At 55.8% G+C, this 21,965-nt stretch overlaps 3 protein-coding genes across 3 annotated transcripts; 2 read left to right on the top strand and 1 right to left on the bottom strand.

Moving 5' to 3' along the window:
* Positions 1-1,824: 1,824 nt before the first annotated feature.
* BDV59DRAFT_178000 (putative TBC domain protein) lies at positions 1,825-4,986 on the bottom strand. The gene is made up of 3 exons (XM_073689694.1): positions 3,243-4,986; positions 2,736-3,190; positions 1,825-2,687 (listed from the first exon to the last, which is right to left on the bottom strand). The coding sequence occupies exons 1-3, from the start codon at positions 4,447-4,449 to the stop codon at positions 2,082-2,084; spliced, it is 2,268 nt and encodes a 755-aa protein (XP_073548067.1). The 5' UTR covers positions 4,450-4,986; the 3' UTR covers positions 1,825-2,081.
* An 8,343-nt stretch (positions 4,987-13,329) lies between these two features.
* Positions 13,330-19,202, top strand: BDV59DRAFT_29478 (putative Rho guanyl nucleotide exchange factor). The gene is made up of 2 exons (XM_073696136.1): positions 13,330-17,866; positions 17,927-19,202. Exons 1-2 carry the CDS (start codon positions 13,520-13,522, stop codon positions 19,106-19,108), a joined length of 5,529 nt encoding a protein of 1,842 aa, XP_073548066.1. The 5' UTR covers positions 13,330-13,519; the 3' UTR covers positions 19,109-19,202.
* A 352-nt stretch (positions 19,203-19,554) lies between these two features.
* On the top strand, positions 19,555-21,493 carry BDV59DRAFT_177992 (Ulp1 protease family protein; the record flags this gene model as incomplete). Its single annotated transcript, XM_073689693.1, has 7 exons — positions 19,555-20,137; positions 20,210-20,237; positions 20,305-20,319; positions 20,385-20,434; positions 20,503-20,522; positions 20,587-21,138; positions 21,202-21,493. Coding segments are annotated over exons 1-7 (773 nt in total), but the record flags the coding sequence as incomplete, so codon positions are not given.
* Positions 21,494-21,965: the final 472 nt, after the last annotated feature.

Raw genomic sequence — 21,965 nt, 5'->3', positions numbered from 1 at the left:
CAGGCAATTTAGGCGAGAGGGAGCAAACATGCGCATTGGGCGAGGGGAGAAGATGACAGGGATCGGATGGAGAATTGTCGGTCATCACCGCCACTTGGAGTCCGGCTGATTTCCTTGTCCGACTCGGTCTAGTCGCGTGCCCGTTGCCTATTTGGGGATGAAGTTATTCAATCTCTCTCGCTCCTCTGCGCTCCAACACCCTCACCACCTCGTCATGGCCGTTTCGCTTCGCATGCCACAAGGTGCTCCGCCCATTCGCATCCCTCCCATTCACATCCACCCGGCCAGTCTGCAGCAAGACCTCTACGACCCCTGAATGGCCCTTCCTGGCGGCGCACATCAGGGCTGTCTCGCCGCCGATCCCCCTCCTCTCCACATCTACCTCTCCAGTTTCCAGCAATAGCTTCACCGTCTCCTGATATCCACCCCATACGGCATGCGAGAGCGGTGTCTCCCCAGAGTTGCATACTGAGTCCGCCTTCACCCGCCCAGTCTGCAGCAATAATGCTATCACACCCGCGTGGCCATTCTGTGCGGCGCACATCAGTGGTGTCTCGCCGTCGACGTCCATCCTATCCACATCCACCTCCCCAGTTTCCAGCAACAGCTTCACCACCTCCTCATATCCACCCCATGCCGCGTGGAATAATGGTGACGTCCCATCGCTGCAAACCGAGTCCACGTTCACCTGCCCAGTCTCCAATAACAGCTGCAGAATCGCCAGCTGCCCTTCAGACGCCGCACAACAGAACGGAGTCATCTCCAAGTCGCCTATGCCCCGGAAATCCACTTCCGCCTGTCCAACCTCAATCAACAGCCTCACCACCGTCTCGTGGCCGTTCTTCGCGGCATGTGACAGTGGTGGAAACCCGTCGAAATCGAAAGCGTTCACGTCGACCCGTCCTGTCGCAAGCAATAGCCTGACCGCAGTCGTTTTGCCTCCCTCTGCCGCCATCGACAACGGTGTCTGATTCCAGTCGCCCCTAGCATCCACGTCCCGCGCCGCCTCGAGAATGAGTTTTATCATCGCGACATCCTCACACCACACGACATCAAAGAGCGGAGATTTGCCATTCCTGTCTTTCACTTCGGGTCTGGCCCCTTCCTGAATAGATTTCTGAGCCGTAGCCAACTTCCGACGTCGGATGGCCCACGACAATGCCGGGCGTTCGGTATTGAGCGAGTTTCTCCGATAAAGACAGGGGTTTACCACTTTGTAGAGATGCTTGTTGGTTTGTGACAATGCGTTGAGATCGCTTTCGCTCTCTAGGAACGTCGCTAAGAATAGCAGCAACTCTGTCGGCAAGCCACAAAGCATTGTGTGGAGGAGTGCAGGCAAAGTGGGAAATTGGTGTCCTCGCACTGACCGCGGAGGATAAATGAAACAGTCATGGTGAATACGAGATGGAGTGGGGGTGTGGCTGGCCTTGGAGATTGGATGTGCCAACCCGACGATCTCTCCCGGTTCATCTACGGAGTACAACTAGCTAGCATGAAACTACCGTAGTTATCCAAAGAGCTATATCGGATGTAGTGTCCAATATCACGATGCTGAAAGTCGGCAGATAACGAGGCGGGCGGTAGTATCCTCACTAGTGACCTTATTCTTGCGTATGAGGACCCGGTCTTTGGGTCTTCCTATGCTACTGTTGACCGTGAGCTGCGGATTGATGGGTATGGCGAGACGCGGAGGATGTTTGTTGGAGATTCTTGTGACTGTATGTAGTGTTGGTTAAGAAGTGCAAGGGGAATCATGTGTCTGCCGTCTAACACTGTGTCGACATGGTGCCGGGTTGAAGTTATTCGGCCTCTACCAATGCACATCGCGTTAAGATGCATTCGAAGAATATTCGGGACGGACTAATATTTGAATAGGATGCTAATATCGATCGGCCCAACTTCAGGGTTATATCAGGACGAACGCCAGCTGTTATGGTCAAGACACAGGTACTGAGTAGTGGATGGTGTGAATTAGCTAAAGAATTGGGATTGCACAGAATCACCTAGTAAATATATCCAAGAAGAGAAAGAAAGAACAAAAAACACATGAAACAAGAATCAAACGAGTGCAACGCCATCGGCTAATTCTGCACTTTGCCCGCTTCGCGAACCTCATTCATGAACCCATCTTCATCACCCGCAGATGTGAGCACCCAGTAATCGCCCACGCCAGCGTTGGGGAGCTGTCCTCCACCGAATCCGGTCGGGGTGCCCGCCGGGGCGCTATGACGGCCCTTGGGCATGGTGCCGACGTGGCGGGGCCCCCAGCCCAGAATGTCGCGGACCGCGATGCGAGTCTGGTCGTCCGGTGTGGTAAACGAGAACAGCTGCGGTTGCAGACAGCCGAGCACCGCAACGGCGGCGCGGATCATAATGCGGTCTCCCTCAAAGACCCAGCAGTCCCAGACACGACTGATGCGTTCTAGATCGAGACCGTTCGTCAGGAGGGAGCGGAACATGGGTTCCCAGATCTCCTCGTCCGCCAGGTTGAGCGTCTCGTGGAGATGCGTGGCGAGACGCGGGAACTTGTATCGTAGCGTCGCAGACGCCAGCGAATACGTCCGACTGATTGCGCCCCGGTCCAAGGTGAGGAAGGCCACCGGAAGGGGCCGGTTGAGCGCGTTGGCCATTGCTAAGAACGCGGCAGAGGGGGTTGGAAATTGGAGCACGAGCAAAGCGGCGATGGTCTAGAACTCAATCAGCAGGGCGCATGCATACATGGTCGAGTGACTTACGTGAAGGCCGCTTATATAGCCCACGTCACTCCGGTACATCGAGTAAGCTTCCAGCACATCGATCAATGTGTCGCGTAGAGGGCCCCCTTCCTGGAAGAGATTCAGGTCGGGGAAGGCTTTGGATACGTCGGCTTCGATGGTCTCAAACCATTCGCGCATTCTTTTGCTGCTATCGCCGGAATCTCCATCGGGCTTCGACCGCACATCTTTCGCCCGTTGCAACGCTTTCTTGTACGTTTCCTCCGAGAGAGACAGCTCGTTTCCGATAGCACGCTGCCACGTCGATCCTCGGCTTCGAGCGGGCACTCCGCGCCACCATAACTCGCGCGTGCGAGTTTCACCAATGGCGCGATCCCAATGAGGGTACACGTACTCATCCCACATATGCTGGAGAGCGTCCCTGGTGTTATCCTTTTCACACTTTGCCGAAGCGGCCTTGGCAGCTCGCCGTTTATCTGTCTCATGTCAGCGAGAACTTCGGGATGCAGGAATTCAAAGCGAACGTACCCGCCTCCCGTGACTGTTCCATCATCTTCTTATATTCCTTCAGATGCCTCCGTTCTTCCTTTTGGTCCTTGGGAGGGAGCCAGCTGGGTCGCGTACGGGTGAGCACCTTTTCCTTCTCCTTACTGATGGGCAAAGGGTCGATCATGATATTTGACTTCTGCAATGGTGGCAGCTCAATGGTGGCGCGAGATCCGCGTTTTGAGTCTGTGCCCGAACTCACGGAGGACCGACCACTTTGCAAGGCCTCACCACGTTTATACTCTTGCTCGTCGGCGTGGAACTCCAGCGCCTGCGTGATGATCTTAGCTTCCTCGGACAGATCAGACATCATGCTATTATACGAATAGAGACGAGGGTTTCGCGGTGAGATCTGGCCTCGTTCGGGACCGGCAGAGCTGGACCGTACGGGTTGGCGAGGACGGGGTGCGCGCGGAGACTTGGCGGCCGGGGAGATTGGGGCGTGGGCTTCTGGGATTGAGTGTGAAAAGGGTAGGGGTCGGGGACTCCGACCGTTCGGGCTGACGCTCCGCGAGGGCGGACGATCCTGCGCGGGCCGTGGGGAGATGGGCACGTTCCACAAGCTCGCATCATCGGGCAGCTCCTCATCCGAATCATGATATTCTTCTTCCAATTCCCTTAGAGACTTGCGGTTCGGTTGCCAGGATTGCTTCCGATTGAGTGGAGGGCGAGCACTGGCGGGCGACAAGGACAGACTCTGCGCCGAGGGAGACGTGCCGAGAGTGGAGGACCTCAAGGGAGATGTGGACCGCGACCGATGTGGCTTGGATGCCTGCAAGGGTGACAACACGGCATTGCTCGGTTCGCGCTTGTTGCCCGTGCCGCGTCTGGAGCTACTTCGGGTCTGCAGGGCCAACGACCCATTCGGCTGCCCTTGTAATGGCGTCCGAGGAGTGCGTGGTTTCGGGGTGGATGTCAGGTCGCGAGTGGTGGTGGTGACGGGAGATTTGGCCTGGAGTCTGGCGGTTGAAGATCGCGACAGGCCGGGCCGCACGTAGGGTGACGCGCCGTCGGGGTAGGCGAGAGTGTCATCATCGCCCAAACCGATGTCCTCGAAGTTGGAAATATCGGTGAAGATGCCCTCTGACCCGGAGAGCTGGGAGGAGGAACGAAAGGAGGAAGACTTGGAGGACTTGGAGCCGGAGAGCTCGGGCGGGGAATTGGGGGTGTTACACACGGTCGTTGTCATTTCGTCCGGGGTACGTCCGGTCGGGATCGCGCAGCGAATCGTCCAATGTCAACGGGAGTATAAAAGGGAGAATAGGAAAAGAGTCGATCGATGGGGTTCAACGAGGGACAGAAAGGGGCAATGAACGGGAATAGAACCCCAACGCCGACAGGAATCAAGTGCTATCGTCGACCAGACAAGCCAGCCATGCAGAAACTCCGTCAAGAAGTCGATGGAGAGTGGGTGGATCGAGAGAAAAGAGGAAGATCAGAGGAGGCAATGGGGGAATGCAGAGAGGTGCATTTGGGGAAATGCGCAGGGAGATCGACAGGCGGATGGGGGAGGACAGGGAGGGAGAGGGGGAGGAAAGAACAGGAGAGAGAACGATGGGGGAATAAGAGAAAAGAAAGGGGAGAAGCGAACGATCGACTGAGCGAGAGACGAGAAGAATGAAGGGAAGCGAATGATGCAAGCGGGTGAGAGAGAGAGGAATGGGGGAAGATGGAGATGGAGGAGGGAGAGGGAGGAGAGAGAGAGAAGGGAGAGAAGAAGTTGAAGCTGCAGCCGGCGAGCCCGAACAGGAGAGCCGGCGGCGGTCTGGCCAATCACCCGCCAACGGCTGCGGCGGTGTAAAAGTGGTCGCTTGCAGAGACGCCACACTTGCCTAAGGGGGTTAGTCGTTTGCGTGCATCTTGACGCGGGCTGTGTATAGCACTCCCTGATATCTACCTCTCTACCTACACTGCATCATTGTTGATGTTTTACCTCCTCAGGCCCAGTATTCGCCTCCCCCTTTTCACCCAAACCCCCCTGGACCACTCATCGCTGCTTCCTCTTACCTGGGTTCCGTGGAATGTGCCCTTCAGAACCATGGGGCGTCCGCTCCCGACACTGCACGCCTACTCTACACAGTATACTGCGTACCAGCACCTGGCTCCACACGCCTTCTACACACCCCCAGAGGAGAGACTAGTCGGTTTACTATTTATTTCTCTGTCGATCACGCAGAAAAGTTTTCCTCCCAACCCCAACAACCCAAACGAGCCAATAACTGTCGGCATGTCCGGTGACATACCGCGCCGTCCCCGGTATCCGGATCGTGATCGATGATGGGCTGTCGATCGATCGCTCCCTTGAGGTGAAAACGAAAAGTCAAAATGCCCTGCGCCACATTCGTTCAGTCCGGAAGTTGATCGCCGCCAGAAGAAAAACAAGTCTTAAAACTTCCACCCCCCGTACACCCCGTTTCCGTGGCTCACCACCTGCGCCAATTGCATCCTCTTCCGCTCGGATTCCGGCCGAGCTTGCCTGGCCACCACCGCCAGCCAGCGCAGCACCTCCACGTACCGCGTCTGCTTGCGACCCAGCACAAAGCGAAACGCCATCGCCGCCAAGTACTCGATCTGGGTTGGGTGCACGTCTGCGGACGCCGCCGCGGGACTCTCCGCTCCTTCGGCTCGTGCACGCCGCTCCTGTCCCCTCCGGACCAGGCGCTGAGTGACCCGCGTCAGATCACGGATCGTCCGAACGATAGTATCCGCGGTGGGGTGTGTGCGGCCCTGCAGCGAGCGTAGGTATCGATAGGCCTTCATCGCCGTGATGAGGAAGTTCGCGTAGATGTTAGAGAGAGTGACAGGGAGGGAGTTATGTGTCGTGTCGAAAAACATCGGATGCATGAGAAGCATGAAAGAAGATAATATCTTTCGATGAAAGCAACGGCCCGGCGCCCGACTCCCTTCTACAGTCAGTAAGTCGGACAGAGTCGCGGCAGCGGAAGCCGCGCCGCCACCTTCAAGGATCCGGTCGTGGTCCTTGTGAATCTCCAACGTGCGAGTGTCGATTAAGGTCCCGCAGTACGGGAAGAGATGCGTGTCCAACAGCCGGGGCATTTGGGTGCCGTCGACCGACGCTGCAAAATTGACCAGGCTTTTCGTGGGGTTCACGGAGATCCCGTACGCTGGTTGCCCCTGGATCATGACTTCTAGGAAGTGCCGTGCAAGTTGGGGGTTCGGGGTAATCAGAAGGAAGTCATCGACCAGACGTAGGAGTAGGGCCTTGTCCGGGAGAAAGTCCAGCACCTCACGTTCCATTTCCGCGTAGAATAAGTTGCATAGAATACTCGACAGGACGGAGCCCTGCGGGATGCCGTTGCGCTGTCGGAAGTACTCCTTTCCAAACCTCACCAGGTTGTTGCTGATGTGCTCGTTCAGCAGGTCTAGAAGGTCTTCCGCTGCGTGTTGTTTCAGGGTTGGGGTGTCCACGAAGACCGTATTCCGTCTACGACTCGTCCCGGCAGCAATCACTTCTGGTAGAGACTCCGACTTCCCGGTTGGTACTGCGCGGCCGACGAACTTCCTGATAGCTTTACGCTGCTGGTTCGCGCTCCATGGGCCGCCGAATTCATTAGGAGGCCGCATTTCCACGTGCTTGGTCATGTTGTACGCATCCTCCGTGACAAGAGTCTCAATAAACCTGACCAGCTTCTGTTGCGGTATGGTGTCGAAACACGACTGGATGTCGAGCTTGACAAAGTAGAATGGTCCGCCGGATCCGTTGCCAGAGCTTAAACGGTGCTTGAACTCCTTGAGTCGCGCTTGGATATCGCCCATCGAGGACACACACGACCCCATCTGGGCTGGGTTATGCAATCTCTCATAATTCAACGCGTTGTAGATAGGCGCCACAGTGGAATTGACGCTGGGGCCGAGAAACTGTCTTCCCCCAGCCCATTTGCTTTTCAAGATCACACGGCGCCGCAAGTTCAGAATAGGACGAATGCCCGTCGTTTTTGGGAGTAGCCGTAGTGACCCGTAGCCGAGGGTCCTCTGGTGGAGAATGTCCTTCGCCTTGTCCACTTGCAGCTCTTCAAATATGGTAGATTTCAGGTTAGACAGGGGTTGCTGGGTGAGATGCTTCCACACGTCGTGTCGGAAGTAGAAGATCCGATTCCGGTGCGTTTGTGAATCTGTAACATAAAAGTTGGTCCGGATGAGTGGGATGAGTATGGAGTCGAAGATGTAGTAGATTGCTTCGTGGAAGAGCTCCGTGCGTTTCTGCAGATCAGTCATAGATAGCTTCGTTGAAGCTGACGAATGCTGGCTTGCGACGCCTGGAGGCACTAACCAAGGCATACATGTAATTTGGATGCCCTGGCACACTTCATGGATGCTCACGCTTTCGAACCGTCGCATGTGCACGAACCGGTCGACATGCTTCATAAAGATCTTCTGGTTGGCGTGCCTATGCGGTCCAGTGCCGTAGAATTGCGGCGGGATCAATTTTCGTAGCACTGCCCGACAAAAGGCAGACACTGACGACGGAGGAGTGGCGTATTCCGTTAGGCTCATTTTACCCTTCGAGCTGGGTAGTGTTGGGCCGTTGGCCACATCCGGCGTTGGCACTTCCTGCTGTAGGCGTCCTTCTTTAGCTTCACTTGACGACGACGTTCCGTCTGATGGTTTAACCTGGGTAACAATCGGCTCAGATGCTGACGGGGGATCTCCTCCCTCAGACTGAGAATCGACAGCACCGAGTTTCCACGGTCCGCACGACTGTTAAGTTAGCATACATAAGATTTAGACAAGGTAATAGGAGCATACATCAGGGGGACAGTAATATTTGAGCAACTCGCCGTATGAGCAATGTTTGTGTCGATTCTGCAACCGTTGGACCAACTCCATGACTCCTCCACGAAGTCTCTTGGGTATCTTCTGTCCCCTATCCCCGATTAGCCACGGCAACTACATCATTAGGAGGAATATGTAGCACACCTTAGCCTCTCGGCGTTGGTGATCTCATCTTCACGCGAGAAATAGTCCTTGACAGGCAACGTAGTCTCGCGACTATTAGGAACGGACGTAAACACATTGTGTAGACCAAACTGCCTCGGAAATATGTACTTCAGGATATGCACAGTCGACGACGGACACCGGTTGAGGACATCTAATCGCTTCGTCAGCGGGTTACCTCGCGTGGGATTGAGTCCGGCACGTACGATGACTGGTCAAGCCAAACTGGACGTCGCCTTTCGAGTTGACCACAGGCCGTGCGTACAGCATGCGTCGACGGAAAAACACAATGTTGTTCGGCCTATGCGGAGCGTCCCTGGGGGATGACAGGCTATTTTTAGCCGTGGCGGTTATCGTAGCACCGGCAGGGACTGACGGAGCGGGCCCAAGGGTCTTGGGATTTGGGCCGGTTTCTCCCCGTGGAACGTTCTGAGGTATCGGGTCAAGTACGGACAGTGGGAGTCCTGATCTGGCCTGAGCTTTTGTGCAACCGGTGGACCTGGAAAAGACCTACCACTGATTTGGTAGTAAACGCCTTCTTTCTCGTCGATAGCTGTGAATACACCACAGTCGAAGAGGAGTCGCAGCATGATTTCGTCTCCATTGCGGCCGAGGAGACCGAGCACTTCTGTCCATGGGGATCGTTTGAGGGCATCCACGTTCTCGTTGTGATATAACGCGGTGATTCCTGGGATACTGCAGGCCGGGGTGCCATTTTGTCTCCTCGGGGGGTGGGGGCCACATGCCCGTTGGAATCCATGGGTCAGCAGGTGCTGTGGTCCGGATGAGAAGCTGCTACGGTTGAACAGTGCTGATATCACAAAGTCTACGATCTATGACATGTTAGTTGCAAGACCGTTATTACAGCATGACCATGGAGGGATGTTTCAGATCTGGAATAAGAGCAAGGGTGGGTTTACCTCTGCCTGCGCACTGAGAGGCCCGATATCCGTATCCTCGAATTGAGATTTGAACTGCGACTGGCTATAGCGCGCCAGTTCGTGCTGGTCTGGAGATGTGGGAGGGTGTTCTTTTGACACCCCGACCAATGTTCTGTCCAGCAGATTGGCTAGATCACGGGTCTCTGGCTGGTCAGCGCGTACAAACGCAATCCGTCGTCGACGCGACTTGGAGGAAGCTGGTATCTGCTGTAACAGATACTGTCGCAGCGTCAGAACCCGGGGATAGTATAGGGAGATAACTGGATGCGAATGGCGCGCTGTTGCTCCATGGCTGGTCCTGGTGCATAGCCGAGTCTCGCGAGGTTGGATCGCATCTTTGATGGGCCTCTTTCTCTTCTTGCCCATATTCATTCCAGAATGTACGCGGTTGAGAGCTTCCAACGAACTGTGGATGCGGAGTTACCAGAAGCGGACTAGATAGCACTGTGTGGTGGTTTGTCATGTCGACAATGGCGTATTTCCTGTTCGGGTGGATCAGTCAAACGCGGCGAACCGACGACGCGCCCGCACGCGACATAAGCAGTACACAATACACCACCTAACATAACACAACCACAACGACCACTCTGCCTCTCCTACGTTCGTCCCATCGGTGCATCCAACGAATTTGGAGGGTGGTTTAATTAACGCTCTGCAGGTTTCATCTACCGAGCGTGGGGCTTGGACAATCACCAGGCGATGCGAAACCGCCCGTTGAATACCGAAGCAACAGTCGTTTTGGAGTGAGACAACTAGGCTCCACAGGCTGAAGACTTGCGGAAAGCAGTGGAAAGCTGAAGCCTCACAGACGATCCGAGGACACAATCGGATTTCGCTTCAATTACGGGGTGTGTGCATACGTAGAGAGCGGCCATCTGGTCGGTCGGCCGGTCGGTCGGTCTGCTCTGCCATTCATAAAGCTGGCTGAAGCTGCACCTTGGACCGATACTTTGCAGATCATGAGATCGAACGCTTCTGCCGACCGACAGTCATCGATGGCCACGGACAATCCGATGGATCGGGTAGGATGCCTGCGCGGCAGCTAGATGAAATGTCGCCAACGGCATTGATGACGGTAATGGTCTCGCTTACACTCGATGCTGGTACGCAGGACGGCGTACACCAGCTAGAGAAAATAGTGTAGCGATCCAGGCCACCGCTTTATCTACTAACGGTTTGGTGCTACCCATCAGCCCGCAGTACCCATAATCCAAACCAGGATGATCCCCGATCGCGTGACAAGAAGCGGGCGATAAAACGACGATCGCTCGACCGATCGTAGATCGGAGCGGCAGACAGCCTTCCCCTTCCGCAGCCTACGAGGTGAGTCGGGTCGTGGAAGATATAGCGAACAAAGGGCACGCTAGGCCTGCATAGCCCATCCTGTGAGAAATCTGCTGGCTCTGATTCGCAAACCACACGAGGGAGACCCCTACGCTTACTTGCAGGTCTTGACTTTGACCGTTACTGTCAAAGGCAGGCGGAAAGCGACATCCGCCGGGCCGGCGGGTGGCTATAGAGTTTTTTTTTTTAATCTTATTGAGATGCAGAACATGCCTTGGTTTGTTGGTAAGGGTTTGGTGGTGCAAGGTTTCATTTCAGCGAATTGTTGAAAATCCAACACCGCCATGAATCTGTATGGTAATGGGGGCTTTTCTTGGGGGGCGATTTCTTGTTTATGAGAAGGGGTACTACTACCTCAGTAGGTACTCCGTAGAGTACGCCGTGCGCCGTACCGGAGTACACTGGAGGGTAGGACGCCGTACAGCGTAGAAACCGGGGCGGATGAGATGGGTTTGGGTGCAGAAATTTCCCCGAAAGTCAAGACCGACGGCCAGCGTGGTGCATACTTTGGATCAGGCCAGGAACGACAGATTTTGCCCTCGGGAGAATGGGAGAAAGATCATTCTAGCGGACGATGGAACCCCCGATCAGGACAAAAAGGCTGTCGATCTGTGGCGGTTTCGACACATTGGACCCAATTGGATAATTATAGATGAGTTGGACAAGGATAGAGCAGCGAGCGAATCCGTGGAACGACGGCGGTCTAGAAAGGTCGCCCACCACCGTGAGGAATGCTCCATCGCGGTCCTGCGGAGTCTGGGGGAATTTCCAACGACCGTTGATACAGATGAATCGGAGGGTTTCTTGCAGGTTGAAATTCCACGAGAGACATCGGGGCCGGAGACTTACATGGTACAGGCAGGCACTAGTTCCCCGTGCTTCGGGAATTGCAGGGTCCCTGGCAGCTCCACGAAAAGTACGGTACAATAGGCGGTGTCCAGGAACGACGGCATCAGGTTGAAGAGCCTCGGGCAGACGACAGGCTGGCACCTCCACCATCCCCATTGATGAAATGGCGGAAGCTCCAGCTGAGTTGGCACCGGGGAGGAAGAACCTTGTCTGAATCTACTGGTCACTCTGGCGGGAGATCAACTCGAGTGTATGCGCGTGGGTGGCGACGATCGCGAACTATTGCCCTAGAGGGCGCCTTCCATTCGTCCAGCATCGGATAGAACCTGCTGTCGAGCACCCGTCTGTAGTCTAGCAGCGACCGTTGGACCTTGCTCATTGCGCTACTGCACCGCGACCGAAGAAGGGCATAGCAAACGATGAACACCCACCCCCGCCTCCTTCGCGGTCCCTTGCGATGACAACAAGCGAGACACCAGGGGTGGTGGACGAGGTTGACATGGTCTGCGTACATTGGACAGCTGAGACCTCCAGGGACGATGAGAGGAGTCAGATGGAGTGGAATGTCATGATCTCATTGATCTTACTGGTCACACACGCTAGGCATGATAGGCCACGAACTAGTCGCTGGGGATCGTCGCATTGTCGACGGGGGTTTGTCAGCCGGAGGATGCGGTCTCATCCCCAGGTTGGATGAAGGGAGAGGCGAACACGTTAATTTCCGAAAAGTCGGAGGAGGTGACGGCCGGTGGAAACGGGTTGCTGGGATTACGTGCGGTGCTGCGTACGCCGTACTCCGTACCAGAGAAATTGGATTGGCGTTGGTCGGAATTTGTCTGGGGGCTACCCAGTACGGAGTATACCTGCACACCACTACTTGATATAGTTCTGAGTTTATCTTGAATGTATCGGCATGGTGATGGTCAGCCCAGGGCTTGAATTGATAGATCGGAATGCCATGACAGCCAGGCACAAAGAATCCGTCAAAGGCCGACAGGTGGAGACGGAGGCCGCGATCCAGGGAAATGAACCATCTGGGCCACCAGTCAGATACAATACAATGAAGGAATGGAATTTCTGGTTCTCGGGCCAATCAGGGGGAGTCTTCGTTCCTGGTTCTTTGATGATTCCGAGGGGATGCAGGAGAGTGAGACCGAGAATTAGTGCAGATAGACACCTAGTAGTGATAGAAGGACGGAGGACTCAGAGTAATGGTTAGATATCCTGAAAGATACAGATAGTTCGGTAATAAATCAATTTATTTTTTCTATATAAGAATACCAATAATACATCGATCTTTACTGGAGATATTACTAAAGACCTGGGTCCCGACGAACGATTCTAGACCACCGGCGTAAGGCACGTAAGGCACAGAATCTTTCCCTTCATTTCCTCGCGCGGGTCTCAGAACCTTCTTTCAACTAGTCCGATCCATGACTGTCGGTCCATCTCTCGATTCATACACGACTTCTTTCTTTTTCCATGCGATGAATCCATATCCATCTGTCTGGTGATCTATGAGCTCTATCCGTCTTTTCTCGCTGGTAGAGATAAATAGAGATAAATACTGAACCAACACTGCGCCTGCGACTGCGCAGGATATTGAAATCCAGGTGAGATCATGATTTGATATCCCCTCCCCTCTCCACTGCCCCCCCTGTTAGGCGCCGTGCAAACAACCACCAACTGTTCGCTTTTCCTCCCGTTGACTCCCAACCTTCCCGAGCTCTGTTTTCCACTAACCCTCGGGCCTTTTTTCCTCTCCAGCTCGTGACTCTCCCGACCCATCCCCAACTACCTCCACTCCGATCTTCTCTTCTCATCTCATCTCATCTCCTCCTCCTCATTCTCTCCCGATCTCGACTCGATCTCCCTCCGAAATATGATGCCGGCCGCCGCTACCACTAGTACTACCCGGTGATGCTCGTGCTCTAGTTCTGGCCCGTCCATCTGCACCACGATCTGCCACCTGCCTACCAGCTGTGAACAACGCATCGCTTGCCTGAGCATCCTCGACCACGAAGCTTCTCCGCCAACCATCCCGTTGGGTGTCAATCGGCGTCGAATCACATTCATCGCCTTCACCTTCAGGGGGAAATCAAAAGTACACAACCACCGTTCGGGGAGCCACCAAGACGCACTGACTCAATCGTCCTTGAAGAATGCAAGATGTCCGGCAGTCATGTCGAGCCCGGCTCTGCTTGCTTTCTCAACCCCCAGCATTCTCGGGAGCCGTCTGCCTCGACGCTTCACCACCCCTTCTACGACCCTCAGAACCCTCCCTCCTCCAACCCAGACGACTACTATCGCTCTCCTCCCTTACCCCCGGTAGACCCTCCACTGGAGTCCATTCCCAACCCTCATCCATCTCAGCGGGTGTCGTCCGTTCCCACTCATCCACCACCCTCGTCCAGCCTACACTCAGGCCCACCTCGCTCAGCTTCAGACACCTACAAGACCATAGGCGTCGGCTCCGCCAGCCGATCTGACCGCCTCCCGACTGCACGGCCGCGGCAGGTCTCATTCAAGGACCTCGTCAACAAGTTCAACAACAACATCGACGAAGTCCTTCCCCTTCCCTCCGCCCCCGTCTCGCGGGACACCTCCAGGGCCCCAAGTCCAGTGAGTCCCGTCGACGGGTCTGGGCGACATCGCAGTGCGTTTCGTCCACGCAACAACGGACCCTCTGCAGGACAGCCTTCTCTGTCGCGGTGGAGTTCGAACAACGACCTCAACCAAGCCTCCGTGCCACCCTCGACCTCCGAAAAAGCCAGCGGCTTCCACCATCATCTGGCATCCCGTCTCACCCCCCTCAGCCCCCAAGACTCGCTTCCTCGTCGACCACAGTTTGGAAAACTGTTATCAGTAGACACCAGCTTCCACACCCAGGGACATGGAATTCCGTCGCATCTGCGACGTCGTGGTTCTGAAGGGAGCATCGCCAGTCCAAACCCTGGGCTTTTAGACCCATTTGATCCGTCCCCGGGCCGGTCCCCTCTCACACCCACCGCGTGGTATCTGGGTCACACTCCATTTTTAGAAGCGGTCAGCACAACTGGACACCCGCATAATCACCGCAGAACGAGGAGTGATATTTCTGGAACCTGGGTGGAGGGTGTTGCCGTCGCGCACGCTCCCGGTTCTCACATGGCGGTCCCGGCCCCCTTGCAGCCGTCCTCCCCTACGTCGTTAGAGGGCAGTCCACATTCCAAGTCCCGCATTCCAGTCTCCTCCCGCCGCCTCAATTCGGGTTCCGTTTCGGGCGATTCCTCTCCAACCAACAGGGCTGAGTCGACCTTCAGCAGTCGGGCCGCCGCCCAGGTCTCACTGCCACCGAAAGGCATTAGCCGACTTCCTAAACCGGCCCCCAGATCGCCTCCCCCAGCGCCGAGCCATGAAGGATCACCCACGTTTGCATTATCCCCAGGATCCAGACGGGACATGGCCAACGGTCGTTCTCGTCGCCCCCCTCCCGTCAAGGGGCCTCTGTTAGAGGCATACATAGCCGCTCCCCCTCCGAAGAAATCTCCACCCCTACGCAGTTCCCGGCCCCGCCAACCCGTATCACATACCTCTTCATCTACCGCACGCTCTAGAGTGGGAGAACGGGTGTCCAGTTTCCAGAAACAGATCATTAACGACCGTGAACCCCGAAGCTCCAGGCCGCGGGATCGACGCCTGCCGGAGTTGGGTAACGTCGACTTTGCGACCAGGCGACAGAGAATCCAACAGGCGTTTAACCGCACGGTCCAGGAGAATGAAAGAAAGGAAGAGAGGGCAGCAGAGCTTCGCCGCCAGGTCAAGGCTCGAGAAGAGAAGCACGAGCAACAACCTCCGACTCCAGCACTCGAGCACCCACGGGAAGACACCCCCAAACCCACGATCCCTCCGCCGCCCGAGGATACCGCAACTGTGATCGAAGACTGCCCCGAGCCCAGTCATGAAGCGAAACAGTTGACGCCTCAGTCCAATCATCCACCCGCTCCGCCCCAGCTCCGCGTTGATACCGACGTCTGCAGTCAGGGGAGTGAATGCACAACGACCGAAACGTATCCTATGACCATGGACTCGCCCACTCTTGGAAAACCCGATGGTGCGCTAAAGGTCCATCCCAAGTCCGACGTGGCGCCCGTTTCGGCGGTATCTACGGACACCCATGTCACCACGTTTGATCCGGAACCCCAGGAGGGGCTTACTCGGCAGAATATACATGCGTCACATCGGACGTTGCTCAGCCAAATTATGCAAATCCGAGAGTCTAGCCCCGAGAGCTCCTCGTGTGATGACCCGGATTATAGCATGTCTGAAACGGACGAGCCAGAATCCGTTCCAATCATGTTACGAGACGCTGTGGGCAGCGACGACTGCATGGACAGCAGCGATAACCAAGAACCCTCTGATTTGTATAACCAACATGACACTTCCGGAAATGGTATAATTAATCGGTGGAGCATGAGCTCCTGGTCCTCGTCCCTTCGCAACCAGCACTCCACAGATGATCAGTGCGAAGCTAGTGGAGACGATCTCTCCCAGATTCAACCGTCTGTGGATGAGAGTGAAGCAGCTACAACCCAATCGTGTTCCGCCTCAAGTACGCCCGAATCGGTCACCATCCCTCAAATCTCTCAGCCTCCTCAGGAGCACCGAACGGGCCTTGTCTCCAATCCCGAAGCGATCAAGGCGGCCTATGGCCATTCCAACGCACCTAATCTGGCGAGACTCGGTGGATGGGATTCCAACCGGGTCACTCAACTTTATCTCGAAGAACTCACTCGCGGGAGAGGTCATCAACTTCCCATGCCTGCAGTCCGCGCGTCGCCCGAGCCTCGAACATCCCTCGGCAAACGGGCGGACGGAAGAACAGACAGCCTGACGGATGAGCCTGTCGTTGTGTCCAGCAAGGATCTGCCTCCTCCCGAGCGGCTAGGACACACTGCCAGTCTTGTTCTGAAGGACGATTGGGAGCATGCCTCTCCATCCATTCTGGACTGGATGCAAGTCGCAGCGGAAGAAGCAGCACCGCCGCCGCCACCTAAAGATACCAACATCCCGAACGAGAGCGCACCCACTCCGCGGCCGAATCCTCAGGGTCCATCCTCCGAAGCAGCCAATGAGACTCTTGGCCTCGCCATTAATGTCGAGTTGCCCAGGGAGGATTCAGACCCGCGCCCTTTGCCGCAGCGCGATGCTGCCCATATCCCTACCGATGCACACGGCGCGGAGCCACTCCCCGTGCCTCCGGCTAAACAAGCACAACAACAGAGTCCCTCTCAGCATCCTCCATTCGCACCACTAGGCCCGGTGCAGAGCGCCGGCAGCAGCGGGGACTCCTCGCTCCGCAACGCCGACTCGGCACCTTCGCTCGAAGCAATGGACTCGTCATCTACGTCCTTGGTCCCGTCAACCCATGAGAAAGTCCGCGCAGAAACTACTTCTCCCTCTCCCGAGCAGCGTCGTTTGAAGAAGCGCCGACACGTCATCAAGGAGTTAGTCGACACCGAGTATAGCTTCGGAAGGGATATGAAAGTCGTGGACGACATCTACAAAGGAACGTCGAGCTCATGCTTGGACCTTTCAGCAGATGATGTAAAGGTCCTCTTTGCCAATTCCGATCAAGTTGTGCATTTTTCGACGGTCTTCCTGGACTCGCTAAAGGAAGCGGCAAGAAGCGTCTATGTGATGCCCAAGTCGCAGCGGTGGAGCAGCAAGCGTGGCTCGAGACATCACCTGACAAGGACAGACACGGAGTCTTCGGGCGCGCCAGGCCTTTCGGAGCTCGAGAAAGACCATGCGACCTCCATTGGGGAGGCCTTCATGACCAACATGGCCCAGATGGAGAAGGTGTATGCTGATTACCTGAAGAACCACGATGCTGCCAATAAGAAACTCCAAACCCTCCAACGAAACCCGAAGGTCGCCATCTGGCTCAAAGAATGCCGTGATTGGGCGTCCGACCTCACCAGTGCCTGGGACCTGGATTCCTTGCTTGTCAAGCCAGTGCAGCGGATTCTCAAGTACCCTCTGTTGTTGACGGAGCTTTTGGATACCACCCCGGACAGCCACCCTGACCGCCCCGCTCTTCTCAGCGCTCTAGAAGAGGTCACCAACATCTCTGTGCGTATCAATGAGATGAAGAAACGGGCCGATCTAGTTGGTCAGGTGGTCGGCCGAAAGCGGAAAGAATCCGACGTCAGAGCGGGTTTGTCCAAGGCGTTTGGTCGGCGGACGGAGAAGCTCAAGCAGCAGGTGGGACTGTCCGAGTTGGTTGAGGACAAGGAATATGACTCCCTCTCCCAGCGCTTTGGAGACAATTTCTTCCAGCTGCAGGTTGTCATGCGCGATGCCGAGATGTACACCCGAGAAGTCCAGGGCTCCCTGACCCGTTTCAGCGATTTCGTATCTGCGATTGAGGGGTTCATCGACGTGGCCCAGACGAATTACTCGGAACTCGAAGGAAAGTGGCGTGAGCTGAGAGTGACTATCCAAGGGTTGTTATCGGTAGCATTGCCGGATCATGTAAGAGAATCCCCTGCCCTAACTCCCCGTCCAATCTGGAATCCGCTGACCCAGGTTTAGGTTGCCACTGTTCGCAAGAGTGTCATCGATCCGATGGTGACCTTGCTGAAGCTCCACGACAGCCCGCAGAGAGTCATGAGAAAGCGCGACAAACGCCTCATGGACTACGCACGTTTCAAGGCCATCCGGGATCGGGGCGACAAGCCCGATAAGAAAACGGCGGAGCAAGGAGAACAGTTCGTGGCGCTCAACGAGACTTTGAAGGATGAACTCCCTAAGCTCTACTCCCTGACTGCAAAGTTGATGGAGGCTTGTTTGGAGAATTTCGTGCAGATTCAGTCTACTTGGTTCAACACTCTGCAGGAGAAGTTGACCTCCCTCGTCGATGCGTTCCCCGAGGACCTTCAGAAGCTCGTTGGGGATTGGTCCGCTGCGTCCAATTTCTCCGAAGCCCAGGTGCTGTCGCTTGGGATTTGCAACGGCTCGTTGCTCGCGGACGCTGTCAACTTGGTCAACTTCAACACTCCCTCGACCGGCGCGGCCATCAGCTCCCCGCGGCGGCCTTCGACTGTCAATAGCTCCAGCACCCGAGTGGGCTCCGGCATGGAAGATTCGCCCAAGGTTTCCCACGACTTCAGCAACAGCAGTCGGCCGTTCCAGTCGCCAAGTCTCGATAGTCAGTCCCAGATTTCGCACGGGCGGCGTCGGACGGATTCCACATTCTCAGGTCGCACCGGAGGCGACCACCCTGAAATCCCACGGAGCCAAGCCTTGCAGCATATCACCCACGGCTCCTCGACCTCGGTGCCTGCTAGCAACGCCAACACAGAGTCATTCCCAAGTCTCCCTCGTCTGAGCCTCGACTCGCCCTTCTTGGCCGACCTGATCGGGCCGCCCAACGAGGCGAAGCCACATGAGGAACAACCCACCTCCCCCGGCGGCCGCTATTCCGGGTTCTTCTCGTCCGCAATGCCCATGTCCGACAATCCGCAGGATAATGCCCGGCCCGAGAACGAGGCCCCCAAGGAGCCTGCGGTTCTCTTTCTTGCGGCTAGCATTTACGAGTTCAATATCGACCGCGCTCGACGCGAAGCCGGCTATCCGTATCTGACCTACGTGGCCGGCGAAATCTTCGACGTGATCGCGGAGAAGGGCGAGCTCTGGCTGGCCAAGAATCAGGACGACCCCACCAACCAAGTCGGCTGGATCTGGAACAAACATTTTGCAAAGCTCTCGTCTTGAGCTATTTTCACCATTTCTACAGCTGTATATGTGCCATGCGACATGCTTACGAGTCATGCCAGCGGCACAGTCCTTCCTTCCATTGATGACGTGTTGTACCACCAGGGAGCTTCTTGTTCGTGTTAATCATTGGCGTGTCAAGGATAAGCGGTCTCTCCTTGACGGTACACGACCGATTTACTATGTTTTATCTATTGTTTGCGACGGTGCGAGATGTTGTGGTTATGATTGCTGTTTTTGCTTCGCGTCTCAGTCGAGACTGGAGCTCCTGAAGGAGCCGACATGTACATTTAGATACCCCATGATTTGAGCTTGTTATTTGACGACTAGATACCAAACATGATGATGCCGACACACTGTTTCTCGTAGTTGGTATCGTATGCTGCTGATATCAAGCTGGAAGTTTGGTTGGCCGCCACCACCGCCACAGCAGGTGACGTCGAGGCGTGGCTGATGCGGCTTGATCACGATCGCCCGCAAGGAGAACAACCAGCTCGTCGTTCTGGACTCGATCCCTCAGTCAATCCCTTGCATAGACTCCCTCTGCTGCCCGTCTCTCGGCTGCTGCGGAATTCCCTGCCTGTTGTTCCGGTCCCTCCCCCGCCACATGTGATTCGAGCCTCGCTGCAGGGGACCGTTTCGAACACCCAAGGCCTCTCTCATATCTCCCCCCCGTTCCGAGTGAAACCGGAGATCGCCCACAGCGCACCGACGCGAGATTTGTTTGGCCTCCCCACGGGTATTCGTCCTCGCTGCTATATGTCTGCTCGACGTCCCTCGTCCCCCGGCCTCATTCAGCACTCGCAGTCCTCTCGCTCGCTCTTCCTCCACATCCCGCCTTGGCAATATCACCACCGAGGTTGGCATTGACCGCGGAAATCCGTCCGGTGCATGACGGTTTGGACCGATATACAAATTCAATTCCATCCACACACCATATACCCCCAGGTTACATAGGTAGGACTCGTCAGGATGCGGGAGAGCGGCTTGGGAAGACTCCAGAAGAGGATGAGGAGATTTGGTGACACCGTAGGGCTCTCCGGCTTGTGGCCCCCCCCCCCGTCCCGGTCTTCGGCGGAAGTACTGATGATGGGGTTCTAGTTGAATCCAGACGATGCGTACCTCAGCTGTAAGTTCCGTTCCCGCGTTCGCGATTCTCGTCACCCGTGGTGCGGAGATCTAACCGACACTCGCAGATCACGACATTCGATGTGCGTACCGCAATTCTGGGAGCGCTCGCTCGCTTGCTCGTTGGTCCTGATCTGACAATTCACAGTAACGCGCGAGGACATGCAGTCGCTCAAGAATGACTGGCTCACGGATAATGTGCGTGCATGGCCGGCACCCAATCCCCTCACCCTGCATGAACCGCAGCTAACGCGATCCCTCCGCAGATAATCTCCTTCTGGGAGGAGTAAGTTGCTCTCTCTTGCATCACCCCGCCGGGAGGGGAGCATCCGCCTTAACAAAAGTCCCAGGTATCTGGAGCGCGAGTTCCTCGTGCAATACCGGTCGTCGAACATTGTGCTCCTCCGCCCCAGCATGTCGTTCATGATCCTGCAGACCCCCAACCCGCACTCCCTGCGGGAGGCCCTCCCGGACTTCACCCGCACAACGCACGTCTTCCTCCCCATCAACGACTGTCGCAACGTCTCGGAGGCCGAGGGCGGCACCCACTGGTCCCTCCTGCTGATCTCCATCGTGGACGGGGTCGCCTTCCACTACGACTCGCTGCCGCCGGGCAATTACTGGGAGGCGCGCCAGGTGACGATGAAGTTCGGCGCGCTGCTCGGCCGCCCGATCCGGTATATCCACCTCGAGGACTCGCCCGTACAGGAGAACGGCAGCGACTGCGGCGTGTTTGTCTGCCTGAGCATGCGCCATTTGCTCCTGAAGCGGCTGTTGACGGCCAACGCGAACGAGAAGGTCAGCATGAGTCTGGGCGGGCGGAAGGTCGATGCCCGCGCCGGCCGCAAGGAGATCGCCAAGATCATCGAGGGCTTCCGGAAGGAAGGGGAGCGGCGGAGATCGTAGGTTTCCCTTGCCCTGTCTCTCTGTGTGTTTGGAGGATGTGCGGAGCTGATGATATGCAGGGCGAGTCTTAGCCCGATGGGGAAAAAGTCACGGAGTCCGCCGCGCATTGAATGAATGTTTGGGTAGGTATTGGTGCTGTGGCGTGTTACGGTATGGATAATGCGGAATGGTATACGAATTTCTATGGTTTCATATGTTATCGCGTGGTCTGTTTCTGTTTCTTTGGACTGTATATTCGATTTGGGCCTCGCCGCCGACGAGGCCACTGCTTTGCATTCAGCCTTGCATGAGCATGAATACCATTTTCTCTTGTGGGATTCTATAGGAGTGTTTATAATAATGGACATTGGGATTACAGTGCTAAAATGGTGTGCGTAGGCGGGTGTATCGGGTAGGCTTTGCTGCTCCCGGCGGAGATATATTTCCATCCGTCTCCATTTTCCGCCGTCAACCAACAACCTCCGCAAGAACTAACTATACACTTCCTCCTATACAAAGGACACGCACAGCTGTGGGATCATCTCTTCTTGCACTACTGCTGACACTATTACCAGGAACATACTGTCCTCTTTGCTGCTGCTGTCTCTTGTCTGCTCTTTCTACAAGTGTCCAACGGAGGGTGAATTACATTCCCGTGTGATCATGAGTCACTGCTGTGAGTCACCGAGTCTGCCCATGTCTGTTTGCCGTGTTGGGAAAGCGTGAAGCTGTATGGTTGTGACGAGAGACGTCATGATGTCTTGATACCAACCACACGCTATCTAGAGCAATATCCCTCGGATCAGCCAGATCAGCCGAATCAGCCATATACAAGATCAAACAG

This window comes from Aspergillus ambiguus, assembly GCF_047715705.1.
Source record: "Aspergillus ambiguus strain CBS 117.58 unplaced genomic scaffold BDV59scaffold_15, whole genome shotgun sequence".
Classification (NCBI taxonomy): Eukaryota; Fungi; Ascomycota; class Eurotiomycetes; order Eurotiales; family Aspergillaceae; genus Aspergillus; species Aspergillus ambiguus.
The sequence above is the reverse complement of the archived record's forward strand: the minus strand, read 5'-3'. Positions and strand labels throughout refer to the sequence as shown.

Coding starts and splice junctions, on each gene's coding strand:
- BDV59DRAFT_178000 (XM_073689694.1), bottom strand. CDS start 4,449: ATGACAACGACCGTGTGTAACACCCCCAATTCCCCGCCCGAGCTCTCC. Junction 3,191..3,242: donor GGAACAGTCACGGGAGGCGG/GTACGTTCGCTT, acceptor GACATGAGACAG/ATAAACGGCGAGCTGCCAAG. Junction 2,688..2,735: donor GCTATATAAGCGGCCTTCAC/GTAAGTCACTCG, acceptor ATTGAGTTCTAG/ACCATCGCCGCTTTGCTCGT.
- BDV59DRAFT_29478 (XM_073696136.1), top strand. CDS start 13,520: ATGTCCGGCAGTCATGTCGAGCCCGGCTCTGCTTGCTTTCTCAACCCC. Junction 17,867..17,926: donor CGGTAGCATTGCCGGATCAT/GTAAGAGAATCC, acceptor ACCCAGGTTTAG/GTTGCCACTGTTCGCAAGAG.